Source organism: Strongylocentrotus purpuratus, unplaced genomic scaffold (genome assembly GCF_000002235.5).
Source record: "Strongylocentrotus purpuratus isolate Spur 01 unplaced genomic scaffold, Spur_5.0 spur5_scaffold_2, whole genome shotgun sequence".
Taxonomy (NCBI): Eukaryota; Metazoa; Echinodermata; class Echinoidea; order Camarodonta; family Strongylocentrotidae; genus Strongylocentrotus; species Strongylocentrotus purpuratus.
The window spans coordinates 24,327,958-24,341,921 of NW_022145605.1; the positions used below are offsets into that span (position 1 = coordinate 24,327,958).

General features: G+C 38.5%; 1 protein-coding gene across 8 annotated transcripts in view; it reads left to right on the forward strand.

Annotated features, from left to right (window-relative positions):
- Nucleotides 1–13,964, forward strand: part of LOC764716 (helicase domino) — a 68,370-nt gene that overhangs the window by 49,876 nt on the left and 4,530 nt on the right. For 5 of the 8 annotated variants that reach the window (XM_030992038.1, XM_030992043.1, XM_030992044.1 and 2 more), the window contains 14 exons: nt 3,072–3,104; nt 3,749–3,905; nt 4,355–4,650; nt 5,324–5,557; nt 6,715–6,851; nt 7,456–7,588; nt 8,041–8,085; nt 8,889–9,017; nt 9,907–9,963; nt 10,435–10,630; nt 11,032–11,219; nt 11,852–12,031; nt 12,667–13,005; nt 13,305–13,448. In XM_030992038.1, the coding sequence (XP_030847898.1) occupies nt 3,072–3,104; nt 3,749–3,905; nt 4,355–4,650; nt 5,324–5,557; nt 6,715–6,851; nt 7,456–7,588; nt 8,041–8,085; nt 8,889–9,017; nt 9,907–9,963; nt 10,435–10,630; nt 11,032–11,219; nt 11,852–12,031; nt 12,667–13,005; nt 13,305–13,448 (2,268 nt within the window). The remainder of the gene's footprint in view (nt 1–3,071; nt 3,105–3,748; nt 3,906–4,354; nt 4,651–5,323; nt 5,558–6,714; nt 6,852–7,455; nt 7,589–8,040; nt 8,086–8,888; nt 9,018–9,906; nt 9,964–10,434; nt 10,631–11,031; nt 11,220–11,851; nt 12,032–12,666; nt 13,006–13,304; nt 13,449–13,964) is intronic. The other 3 variants (XM_030992039.1, XM_030992040.1, XM_030992042.1) reach the window with 3 other exon arrangements.

Here is a 13,964-nt window from a genome sequence, read left to right on the forward strand (position 1 = left end):
AAGGTCCTCCCATTTGCTCATAAAAATATTTAAAAAATGAATTCCATTTTCTTTCATGAAATACATGCACCTTCCGCATAATCATTGCAAATATTGTTTTTCACAACCCCTGTATGAAACCAATCTATTCCTTGGTAACTAAGAAAATGGAATTTTATTTAATATTCAGTACAGAGCAAATCAGAGAAGACTTCAAAAGACGAGTCACACAGTGTTGCCTTATATCTGATCAGATTTTGATCAGAAATCTGAAGCAGCGACAGAGACCAAAAGAGAAAAAAGAAAATATTAAGCACTTAATTTCTTCCAGGTTTCTTGAACAATTTGGAACAATTGACATTTTGTCTAGCTAATGACAAATCTTAAACATCAACAAGTCCACTCATTTTGAAATTTCTTTCCGAAAGGCATCAATCATTTGCTGACCCTTTTGTACACATCACGTTAGGAAAGGACAATTTCACATCATGGGGGATAAAGAGAAGGGAAAATCTCGCTTTTTAAAGAGAATTTGGTTGGTTGAATCATCTATCCCATTTTTTTAATTATTGGGAACCAATGGAAAATATAATCTACTCTTAAATTTGTTTGAGAAAACACAACTGGGGAGTGTTTCACAAAGACTAAGATAGACTTTAAGTGGGACTTGACTATGGCAGGCCGTTTATGCCACTGTTTGCTCTCACCATTTACTGGCGCTGGTCTCTCAAGGGACATATAAATCATTGTCACAAATCTACAGAATTTCCATTTTTTGATAATTAATGAAAGAAACAATACTATCTAAAGATCATAATGGTGAGAGAAAACAGTGTCATGAACAGCCTGCCATAGTTAAGTCCAACTTAAACAATTTACACCTAAATAAAGGGTACCCTAGACATGTTGTGAAGGAGAGGGGTGCCCCCAAATTAAGTATAGAATTAGATGTAACATGGATTCGGTTTGATTTATGGAGATCGTGAATTCTCATGATAGGTGCCAAGTTTGAAGTACCAAAAACATACCCATTTCCATAATGAGGACATAGTCTTCTGATTTAACATAATCACAGATTTACAACCAAATAAGAGTCCTATGAACAATTCAACAAAAATATTACAAGGGAATTGGGTATACAACATTTTGTTACACAAATAATTGGTGTAATCCCTGGCCCAAAGTGGTTTGATGTATAATAGTTGTTGGGGGCCCCTTTCTTTTTATACATGCAGTAGAAACTTGTTAGACAATGTCCTTGGGACCATTCAAATTCCCTTGTTATTCTGAGAATCTCTTTATAATCAGATTTAAAAAAAACAATAGAATACAAAGAGCAGAACTACTTATTATATCAGGAACCTCTTAAAATGAGAGCTCTTCATAGCGACTTAAACAAAAATTAAATTCCCTGACAAGAAAGCAGAGCCAAATCTTCTGAGCTCCTTTCTTTACAAAAGGGATGTTTATCTTTTCAATCATTTTGGTAACACCTTTTTTTCTTCTATATATTAGGAAATAAAGTAATTTGTTAAAATATATTGGTTCCATTTCTCAATCTTTTTTTTCCTCACATGCTGCGAGTCCTCTTTTACCATATGTAGCTTGATAAACCTACACATGTCATGGCTTATAAAATAATCAAAATGTTCAATGACCGATGGAAAAATACCTAAATTTATTTCACATTAGGTTTGGGAAGGTTCTACAATTACCAGAACTGTTCTGGGAAAATATTAAGACTTAAAGCATGATCCAGCTATTTCCAGAAAAGTCTTACAATACCTGGAGATTTGTAACCCCTGCTAGCAAAGGCAAGACAAGTAAGTCTGCGGTAACTTGAGGCAGTAGTATAATGACTCCAATTGTAGTTGGATAGGCTGCACCCAATCTTGCAATGATTAGCCTTTTGCTCAAGTAATATTTCCTCTGGGCTTTATTTTGTCACAGATACAGGGTTAGGGTTGGAGTTGCAATTGGGTTCGAGGTTCAGAGTTGGGGTTCAGTTTAGTGTATGGTCCAGGGTTGAAATTAGGAATTCAGTTGGTGTAGAAAATTGACTGCAGAGAAATTTTTGCCGGAACAAGAGTTGTAGTATGGCCAAGGCATATGGGGAAAAAAAAATAGTTACCAGGGCAGTGTTTGAACGAAACCATCATATGTACAGGTTCACCAGCATCCCATTGAAATGCGTGTATAAGTTCTAGCATGAGCTAAATCCATGATTTTGTTTAGAATCTGAGGCAAAGATACCCAATCCCTTTAAGAACTGATTAATGGTGGGCTTCTTCAGATTTTCAATCTAATGATGACTATTACCTGTGGAAAAGATGCAGGATTTTTTACCTGGGTTTATGGTGTTTATTTCAAAAGAGTAAAGCAGGGCTTATTGGTTCCAAAGAAGGAGTACTATGGTATATTGGTGAAGGCTCTTTACTCTCATACAAAAAGGGCGTGGGTTTGATCCTCACTCTGTTCTTGCATCCTTGGACACGGTGTTTTACCTGCATTTACATTTTTCCCTTTCGACCCTGGTATATTAAATGGATACATGGCAATGAATGATTGGGCAATAATTGCAAGGCCCTCTGGAAGAGCAGTATAAAAGCTGATGTGACTTCTTCTTATGGATAATCTGCCTCCTTCAATGCTGAACATTCTTGCAGATGTATATACTGGGATGTGCAGGTGGACCACTACACAGAGCCTCTATTTAACGTCCTATCCAAAGTACTGAGTGTTTTCCACTTAACATAGCCTGTGTCTATGAAACAAGGAGAGGGATACGTTAACACAACGCAGGCTTCAGTCATCCGCCTGGGTGGGATTCGAACCCTTGATCTTTGGTTCGACAGACGGACGCTTTACCGACTGAGCCAACTCACCTCACCTTAGTGACTACCCTAGTGATCAGCCACACAGCTTTGATAAGGTTAAAAAAATCAAGTACAACTCATGATAAATCCCTTTAGGAGATGACAACATTATTAATTTAAATTCTCATGATTCATGATTGAATTACACAGCTCTTTTCCATTTCTTATGATATTGAAACAATATTGAATAAATTCTTTTCTTCTTTTTATCATCAGGTTTACATCTCGCAGAAAGAGGAAATAATGCCGGTGAGTTGTTGATTTCTATATGTTCTTTAGATAATGTGCATAAAATTTTACTGTATTTGTAATGATATCTTTGATGACTTGCAGTATGATAGCAACATTGTTTATTAATACCTGTAAATAGTGGACACTCTGGAGTCTGGACACTATGTAAACAATTTCACTCAATAGAAATTGTCTTTCAGTTTCAGATATACAATGTGTATCTCCTTTTAGGGGCATGCATACAGTTCCTTCGTGAAGAAATGGTATAAGGGTAGAAGTTGCCACCAATTTGTATAATTCTATACCTCTCTGACGTTCCTTCAATGCGTCTTTGTGGAAATAGAAAAGAGTACTAATCATATTTCCCCAAATTTTAAGATCTGGGACCCGTTTCACAAAGTCGTTCTTGACAAAAATCAGTGACGAATCTGCTGATAACCAATCAGAAGCAAGGATTTAACTAGCTTATAACAAAATCTGTCATTTGTCACTGATGACAAGTTTTGTGAAACGCCCCTCTGGGCTCCTTTCACTCCACAAGATGATAATGATGTATACATTGACCATGTGATGAGTTAGGGCCATGAGCCATTCATCATGACTTAGATAATTCAATAATAATTGGATCTGTAACGATTGTTTACATTCCTTCCAATTCTCAGATCTGGGCTCCTCCCACTCCACCACAAGATGACAATGATGTATATATTGACCATGTGATGTGCTTGGGCTATGAACCGTCCATCATGACTGAATCTCAGCTTCCTTCCGTCTTCCATAAGAAGGAAACCAAGAAGATTAAAGTGGAGCAAGGTGCAGGTAAATATCACCAATCACATTTCTTGAATTTTATTGAGTGTAAACAGTTCCACAGTTGAAAAAAAAAAGAAGTATTTTATCATACTCTATGTATACTGTTTATTTACTTGAAAACCGCTGTGACAAAATGGTCAAGTTATGTTTAAATCCACATTTATATCAAAATTTTAGATGCATGTGAAATTAAAAAAAAATCAATTGTTATATGCCTCCCATCTTTTGTTATGCATGGTCTTTATGCATCAAGTGTTAATTGCAACTTTTTGAAAGGTAAGTCTTACAATTATTATTCTTTCCTAGCCTGTTTAATTTATATGGATTATGGTTAAACCATTGGTATGATGAAATGTGGTCCAAAACAAAAGTTCATAAACATTGTGAATAATAATATGTTGGATATAAAGAGATGAATCACCAAGAGATACCTATGTCTTTACCCTGTCCTACAGTTGTACCTGCTCGTAAGATCAAGAGTCACGGTCACCATCACCACCACCATCACCACCAGAAGTCAGAGACCGTGCAGCAGACTCCAATGCTGCCTGCGCCTCCTCAGTCGCTCTTCAACCGACCCTCGGCGGCCCTCATCAGGATGCGACGCGAGGCCAAGCAGCAGAAGATGCGTGCTCTGGCCGGTAAGCCGGTGGTCAAGCCCATGCCTGTTGTCCATCGACCTGCGACCATCGAGACCACTTCACTGGACAAGTTGGAATGGCTCATCAATGAGGACTGGGCATTGCTTCAGGTAGGTTTGGTCAGACTAAATCTGTTCCGCTCATCAGCTCCTTTAAATCGCCGAGCCCCTTAACATTACAAACCGCATCTAAGACTTTAGTATATTAGATAATTTATCACAGGTTTTGAGAATGTCTTTGTTGTAAGTCAACCAAATGTTGATCTGAGGCTTTCAGACTAGAGTCGCCTGTTCTGCTTATCAATAGTGTGCATGGTGCTTACAGCCTCGGAAATCAAACTCCTGGTCTATATCCTCAGACAAATGTCTTATACGTTGTCTGGCACCAGACTTGGGACACTGCTTTTACTGTGAACATAATAATAATAATATACTGTACTTACATAGCGAATATCACAATTTGTCTCTATGCGCTGTAAGAAAGAGTAAGAAGTAAAGGTGGATAGAGTAACATAAGAAGAGTGAGATATGCTCAACATACTTCCTCTCGTTAACATTGGAAAGTATTTTTGAAAAGAAATGTTCAAGAATGATGAAACTTATGTTCATTCTGTTATTCTCTGTAGCCTCCTGAGTGCTATTTAGCCTTTCAGTCATCTAATTATGTTATTTCTTTCAGTCTTTTCATGAAGATTATATTAATGAAGGGAAGGGAAGTGAAGGGAAAGCTTCTATAAGAATAAGAATATAAAGTAATATCTTTGTTTCATTGTTCATCCTGCAGGCGGTACAGACCCTGCTGGAGCTTCCCCTGACCCTGCAGCCTCTGGTCCCAGGCCACATCATCAACTGGGACCTGGTGAGCGACATCGTCAACGCCTGCAGCCGGACCTTCCGCTCGCCCAAGCAGTGCTGCAACCGCTACGAGAGCGTTATCATCCCACGGGAAGAGGGCAAGATCCTCTACGACACAAACCCCAAGAAGCAGAAGAAGTCTAAGGGGATCTACAGGGTGAGTGTGAGTAAAACCCAATTTCTTTTCTAGTATTTTGTTTAGAGGTAGAGTTCATCCTTGCTTGTGCATGTGGGATGACTTCAACAGACCTTCCAACCAGTACGATTTAGTCGTATTTAGTACGATTTTTAGAAGCAAATACGATAGTACGATTTTCCTTAATAAAATATGATTTTCAACAAAAAAAAACAATTTTTTTTTTTTTTTTTTTTTTTTAATTTTTAAATTAATATTTTGTGTGTGCGTCCGCTATTTTCAATGGCAAAATGTCCATTCTGTCCTGTAAAGTATCCTACAAGCATCTCACATCGGCAATTTGGGGATGTTCATTGGTTCATCGAACACACCAGTCATGACGAAATCATGCATATTCAACCAATGATCAATAAAAAAAAATTCTTCCTGTAGGTAGAAACTGTAAGAGGCATTGATCTGCATAACAATCCGTGTTTATTTTCAAGAATACAACTTTTGTCAGTAAAATACAACTTTTGGGACTAAAGAATACAGTTTTTGAACTGCAGAGGTTGGCAGGTCTGCTTCAAGCAAGCTTCTTTTATTTTCACGCCCTTAGAATAAGGAAGCATATATATGCTAATGAGTAAACAACCAGGGGACCTACGGCTTTAAGTCCTCTCTGAGGGAATAGGTAATGAGGATAAATGCCTTACCAAATGTCACAAGCGCAATAAGCGAATTGACTTGGTTTTGAACCCGGGACCTCCCGGTTTCAAGACCACTGTTCTACCATCAGGATTTTGCCATAACTGAGCCACATTTCATGATGATGCAAAACAAACCATCTTTCGGCTGATCATCCATGATTAGTACTCTTGTTTCTGAAAATGTGAACTGAAGTCATTTAAAGTCCAAATGTTATCAACCAGAGCAAAATAACAGTGATTCCTATTGAACTCTATTTATTTGGATGGTCATATCTCAGCCAATGCTTCACATATTTAATTGGTTTTCAGCATTTGGACATATTTTTTGATGCTCTTTCGGAAGATGAAGTTCAAATTGGGAAATTCTAAAAATAGATTTGTATGATGTCACAGCTTCGGTACTCTATATTCTCAGGGATACATAGAGGCAATATATTGTCTTGTGACAGATTGGTAAATGTAGTCATTGATTTGTGAATTTACTCATCCGTACAGACGAAGAACAATCGACCGATGAAGTCAAGTCAGCTCCATGCCCAGGATGGGAACTCATCTCATACCATGCTCTACTCATCCAAGTTTGATGGTATCAAGATGGCCATCAATAAACGCCAACCATTCCTCAAACAAGTGTAAGTTGTCTATAATGCTTGACAGTAACATGTAATTCATTACCTTTGTCATTTAGGCAGCCCATCAATGGTTTCTCTTTTGTGGACATTAATTTTTCACTGGTTTTCCCTTAGGCATAGCATTGTGCTGAATGATGTTTGAGTCCTGTGACCAGAGTAATAATAAAGTGTTTTGATAATATCTTGTGAACGATGTTTAATAAAGTTTTGATAAGTTTCTCATTTCCATAAATTTCTTTTAAATTAGAGAAGAGCTGTATAAATCACAGACATTATTTTTGGAAGCATGCGACATATTGAACCAACAAATATTTATTTGAGGCTTTCAGACTAGAGTCGCCTGTTCTGCTTATCAATAGTGTGCATGGTGCTTACAGCCTCAGAAATCAAACTCCGGGTCTACATCCTCAGACAGATGTCTTATACGTTGTCTGGCACCAGACTTGGGACACTTGTAAATGGAATAGAGCTGTATAAATCACAGATATTATTTTTGCAAGCATGCAGCTTATTGAACCTGTAACATCAAAAAAATGTATTATTTTTGTATCGTTTATGACCATAGTAGCAATATAATTTGTTGTATATGGATATTATTTTCCAGACTAAACAACCCACTGCTGAAGAATCCTAAGCACAGTGCAATACTGGCCGAGTCTGGGATCAACTATGACAAGCCCATGGTGCCTAGTGAAGTAGCCCTGAAGAGAGCGGAGAGGATAGCCAGAGAGAAGAAGGTATGCAAGTCTCCTTGTATCATGCGTCATGAAGTCTTGTGTGAAAGAGATGTAGTGTGTGTCTGATGTAGAAGAGAATATACAGTAGTATAGAGAAGTTTGGTTTAGGCAATCTCAGAAATAGGTTTGTTTAATGTGTTCAAGGCTGTGAGCAAATCTCACATCTGTAAGAGCAAATCTTAAAACAACTTGTATAGCAGTTTTTTAAAAACACTGCAGTGCATGTAATCTGATATTTGGATGTCCCGAGTGTGAAGTAGCATTCATACGATGTTAATTCTCTCTGATATACATGTTTAGGCTGAAAATGTGTTGTTGATTGTTTAAATTTCCAATGGAGCTCTCACCATAGAACTAATTGATTCTTTCTCATGCATTGTAAAAGGTTGTTTTTTGCCTGGAATGTTTAGTTTTCCTATAGATGCATTTTCTCTTTCTCTTCTTTTCTACAGCTTGCAGCTCTACAGGCTCAGCAAAAGCTTGCGAGAGAGAAAAAGGTAAGACATCTTTTCAATACATATGTACATCTGAGGCTTTCAGACTAGAGTCGCCTGTTCTGCTTATCAATAGTGTGCATGGTGCTTACAGCCTCAGAAATCAAACTCCTGGTCTATATCCTCAGACAAATGTCTTATACGTTGTCTGGCACCAGACTTGGGACACTGCTTTTACTTTAAACAAACTGATGTTCGTTCGGTAATTCTCTGAAGCCTCCAAAGTGCTATTTAGCCTTTCAGGCATCTCTATTGATTTAATCTAGGATATGTTTTGGTATGAAATAGAGTAGACAACAAGGGTCCTAGTATATCACTCCTTTATGAATTGAAATCATTGAATGTTTCAATGTCTGTTGAAACCTTTTGTCACTTTGATACAGTCAAACCTGCTTTAGTGACCACCTGTCTACACAGACCACATTTTTTGTTTCCCCTGAAAATGGGAGTTTTTCATTGAAACATGTACTAAATGAACCTGTCTACAAAGACCACATTTTTTGTTTCCCCTTGAAAATGGTTTCTCATTGAAACATGTACTAAAGGAACATGTCTACATAAACCACCTGTCTACAAAGACCACTCTTCTTGTCTCCCTTGGGTGGTCTTTATAAACTGGTTTCACTGTATATAAAAATCATGGGTAGGTCAAGATGACTAACTTGCTTCAGTGATCATTACTCATTGCCTTTATATATATATATATATATATATATAAAGGCAATGAGTAATATATATATATATATATATATATATATATATATATATATATATATATATATATATTCCTTTCTCTCGTTATATAGCAGCAACAAGAACAGCAGCAGCAACAGCGTCTCTTGGCTGCCACTAAGCAGCAGCAGGCACAGCAACAAGGCACAGCAACACAGGTGACTGCCCAGCCAGTGGGCACAGCTGCTGGCGCCACCGTTTTGGTAAGAATGCCTGTAGGAAATCCACGGGGCTATGGTAGTTATGTATAAGCCAGAAACTGTTGAGTGCATGAAATGTTAGTGAATTGTTTGAGAGGTTCAGATTCGCAAATGTTTCAGGTCGTGGAAGTTTCTGATTCTACAGTAGTAGCCGTGAATGCAGATACCTGCAATAGGTGACAAATGAAAAATATACAGTTATCGATTAAATTCTTCATACCCCTAGTTAATTTTTATGGTTTTTGTGTTTTTCGTAACTCGAGAATGAAAGGTGGACTGGTTGAATTAGGGCCTTTATTTAATACTTTCAGATGTAAGCTTTAATATATTGCTTTCTCAAGAAACATAAATTAGGACAAATAAATTCTAACATACTTAAAAATTAAAAGATTTGGTAAGGGTATAAACAAATTTAGTTGTTAACTGTATCCTCAGACCGAACAGGAATCAACAGACCTAAATTAGATGTTACTTTGCTGAAAGATTTATTTATTCCTACATATTGATCTACTAGACTGCCCAGTACAAATAACATATTCAGTGTAATGTAAGGTCTGTTAGTACAACATGATCATTGCAACTGCCCATCTTCTGCATGATAAACATGTTGGAATTGATTTAAGTTGAAGTTTCTCCTACAATGCAACTCCATGTGTTTAATATGAGCATGTCTTTTCTATCCTTGTCCATTCCATTTGCACTACCTAAAGAATACCCTGACCTTATAAATTCATTTACAAACATCCTAAATTTACTTTTTTGGTGAAAGTCTTTACTTTTTTTTTTCTCTAATGCTTTAATTCTTTTTCTGTTACAAAATTAATTTGTTTAAAGATGAATGCAATACTTGTGTATTTAAACAGAGTTTTTGATGTCTTTATCTTTTTAACAGCAGTCTGGAACAATAAGCAGGACGGCCCTTGGTACAACAGTCACACAGCCCATAAGGGTGAGTATTAAAACACCCTATCAATATCTCTACTGTTAATATCAGGGGGTTGAACATTGTTCCAAGGAGACACAAATCTTCATGTTTTATAGAACTCTACAGGCCTGAAGGAATCGGCTAAATTGATGAAAAGCTGTCCAGAATAAAAGCTGCAGAAAAGATGGCTTTGGGAGCTGACTAATACCATATATCACAGCGGCCGTAATTCTAAAAATATTCAGCTTTCATGGATGTTCATTGAGAGGGATAATCATGATGGCCCATTAAAATACTAATTTGAAGACAAAAACGGAGAAAAAAAATGACCGCTTCTGTTTGATTTTATTGTAGTTATTTCAGAAATGCTGACTCTTTTGTTAAAGAGCTAGCAGAATAACGTGAAGAAAGACTTTTGGCTGATGTGTAACTGAGCTGTAGTCTATATAAATAGTGATGTAAGTTATTTATCATCATTTAATTGTCTCCGATCAGGTATCTGGTACCCTAGCTGCTCAGGTAGTACGATCCCAGGGCATACGTACCTCTGTACCCCAGCTGACCTTACCCAATGTGACCTCCCAGGTCAGGACCCTCGGCACATCGTCTCCTCAGATCGTTGTCTCTTCGGTCTCTTCTATCGTGACGACGGGTCAACAGACAAGGGTCACACCGACGGTCTCATTGCAAGGTATGAATATTGGTTGCCTATGGGAACCAGGGCTCGTATTGATGAGACCTGACTCAGCCCAGTTGTCATCTAACTGGATTATGGCCTGTGTAGTTCGTTGACAACTGACTTTTCCACCAAAATTTCATTTGTAATACATTTTTGTAAACTTGATGGCACAGAAAGGGCAATGCCAAGACTAGTAAATTATTTAGTCCTCATTTGTCTGCATTTAATATCTTTGAAATTCACAATCCAGAGCTTAAAAAGTGAAGGGGTGTATTTGATACATGATCCAGTGTTGGCAAACTTAGGAAAGACTCAATCTGGCTCGACATTAGGTCTTAGTATTCCATCATCATTATAACAAATTAAGATGTTAGCTTTGTATTGACACATCCATTTTGACTGCCCTATGTCAGGTGGTACCCAGCTGAGCATGAAGAACCTGGGCCAGTTCAGTCAGCTAGCTCTCATGAAGATCAAGCAACAACAGCTACAACAGTTGCAGCAACAGGTCCAGCAGGCTCAGAGTAGTAGCAGCGGGCAGGCAACATCTGGAACCGTTACCCAGACCACCCAGCAACAAGCTGCCACTAATCAACTCAAGGTACGTACCACAGGGATTTAACGCTTGTTGTCTCGTGAACTTCTTAATGACGTAAAATGTGTTTGTAGCTTGCTCTTAAAGATAAAGACCAGTTATGGTCATGCGATTGCATTGTGAAAGAAACGTGGAATCAATCAGAAAAGGTCGATCATCTATCATCTAGCATATAAGTATTGGTGTGTACTGCAAGGTTCTGGAATCATCAAAATAAGAAATTTGGCCCAGTCTTGGTAAAGTTACAAGCACTGTACAAAGAAAGATATATAAGGGACTACGCGACACGTGCGTCATATCTATCAGGTCCAAATACATATAATATTTTACCAAATATATCAATTAGTAGGCGGTTTCTCGGCAAAATTTGTATCATTACGTATTAGTCATTAGTTTGTGTGATAAAAGTTAGAATTTTCAAAAACTTAGATTGACACCTGATTGAATGATTACCATTCACTTGCTTACTTCATTTACATTTGAACATTTCTGGCAAATGTTGATTTGAGGCTTTCAGACTAGAGTCGCCTGTTCTGCTTATCAATAGTGTGCATGTGCACAAAATACATTGGACTCGCCGATGATAGTGCCAGTGCCATAGTCTTTAATGCCTACTTCATGTGTCCTTCTCTCACTAGGCTGAATTGAGGAAGCTCCAGCAAGCCCAAGCACAGGCCCAAGCAGTCCAAGCCCAAGCTCAGGCCCAAGCCCAAGCTACCTCTGGACAGCTCACCACCATCCAGAAGGCTACTGGGATCACTACACAAGCCATTACAGGGGTTACTCATGTCCAGCTAACACAGGCACAAAGACAACAGGTGTGTATGCTCTCTTTCTTCTTGCTCTGTCTCTGATCTTTTCAAGCAAATCTGTAGTACATGACTATTTGAGGAGTGGGCGCCTTTGAATGTTTGAAACAGATAAATGGCGCCATACAAGTGCTGTGGATCATCGTCATCATCATCATAATGTTCTTTCCTTTACTGCCATGTTTTTCTTTCTCCACTTCCCCCTTTCACTTTTTTTTTTTATCTCTCTCGGTTTCTGTCACTCTTTCTTTTTCTTCTTCTGTTTTTGCATGGGTATCTGTATGCGTAAGAATAATGATACTTAAGACAGAAATGTTTGAAAATAAGTGACAATGTAAGAAGAAAGTGCAACAAATTTCATGCAAAAATCGCCATACATTAGCTTGATTTAAAATTATGTTTTGTTTTGCATATCCTTTGTAAGTCAAATATCCTTATCAGCTTCTTCTTGTACCTATTTATTTCATTGTACTTCTAAAATAGCTCTCAGGTGTCTGTAAAACTGTTGCGAAAGTAAAACTTACCAGTCAGATAAATCTTTTTAAGTACTTGGTATTACATTTTGATGCTGTCATTTAATTGTTCAGAGATTAATAGATTAATGTATTAACTGATTAACTTTGGTCCTCACATTTCTCCTACAGCTTGCTCAGCGCAAGGGACCCACCCTCAACACCTCCCAGGCCGAGATCGCCGCCCTCCTGAAGCACCACCAAGCGCAGCAGCTCCAAGCCCAGAAGATCAAAGGCATCTCCACCATCCCTGTCACCTCGGTCACCCAGCTCAAAGGCATCACTGTCAGTGGGGTAACGGTCACCGGGGTCACTACCCTAGGACAGGCAGGAGCCAAGGGTCAGGTGGTGTCTGTAGCTGGAGGCATGAAGGCTCTGGCTATCCCCACGGCTGGTGGATCAGGGACCACGACCACACAGCTATCAAAGGTCAACCTGCAGCAGATACTGCAGATGAAGCAACAGAAGCTGGTAAGACAAAGAATTTATTTCAGCCCTTTTTAGAACCTGACTTTTGTAAAAAAAAGTAATTATTATTTGCTGTCGACCGAAGTTTGTTCTAGATTAGATACTAATTTAAGACACAGCTCCAATGCTAAATATTTTTATGAGAAGAAAGCAATGCAAATGTTAAAGTGTTGACCAGAAGTCAATGCGACTGTAAAATCCCTGCAAATTTGCTAATAAAAATAGAGCGCCACTTCCGTTGGCTTGTTTTAAGCTACATGCAGTAGGGAGAATCAAAAGTGTGATTGTTTGTTTATTTTCAGATCCTTGCTCAGGTTCAAGGTCAGCCTCAAGTTGTGACCTCGGGTCAACAGGTCAGGGTGTCATCGGGTCAAGCTACCGTCCAGCGTGGTGGCACTCAGACTGCTCAGCAAACCTTGGTTCAACAAGTAGCCAGTCTACAACAGGTCAGTTTATGCTCTGAGAGGTCAAACTTGGGCTTAAGCATAGCGTACAGAGACAAAGGGAAAAACAGAGTTGTGATACATGCATAAACATGCATGGGAATAAGGTCATAGGTTAGATCATGGAGCTCCCTGTAATACACCAGTTTACGGTTATGGAGGCCATTTTAATTTACGGGTAAACAAACCATTGACCTCCAGAGGTCAGTGGTTTATGCGTAAATTAAGATAGCGCCCATGCAAATATGATGTGAGCACACAACGCAGACACTGTGTCATCAATGTTTTCAGATGCGCATGTATTGTTAAGTCACTGCCTGAGTTGTGCGCTCCCATCATATTTGCATGGGCGCTGTCTTAATTTACGCGTAAACCACGGACCTCTAGAGGTCGGTGGTTTGTTTACCTGTAAGTTAAAATGGCACCCATGTCTGGTGTATTGGCTCTCTCTCATACAATCTCTATGGGAGGACATTATTTGGAGCTCTGTGACATCACTGATCACTCAAAAGCAACTTC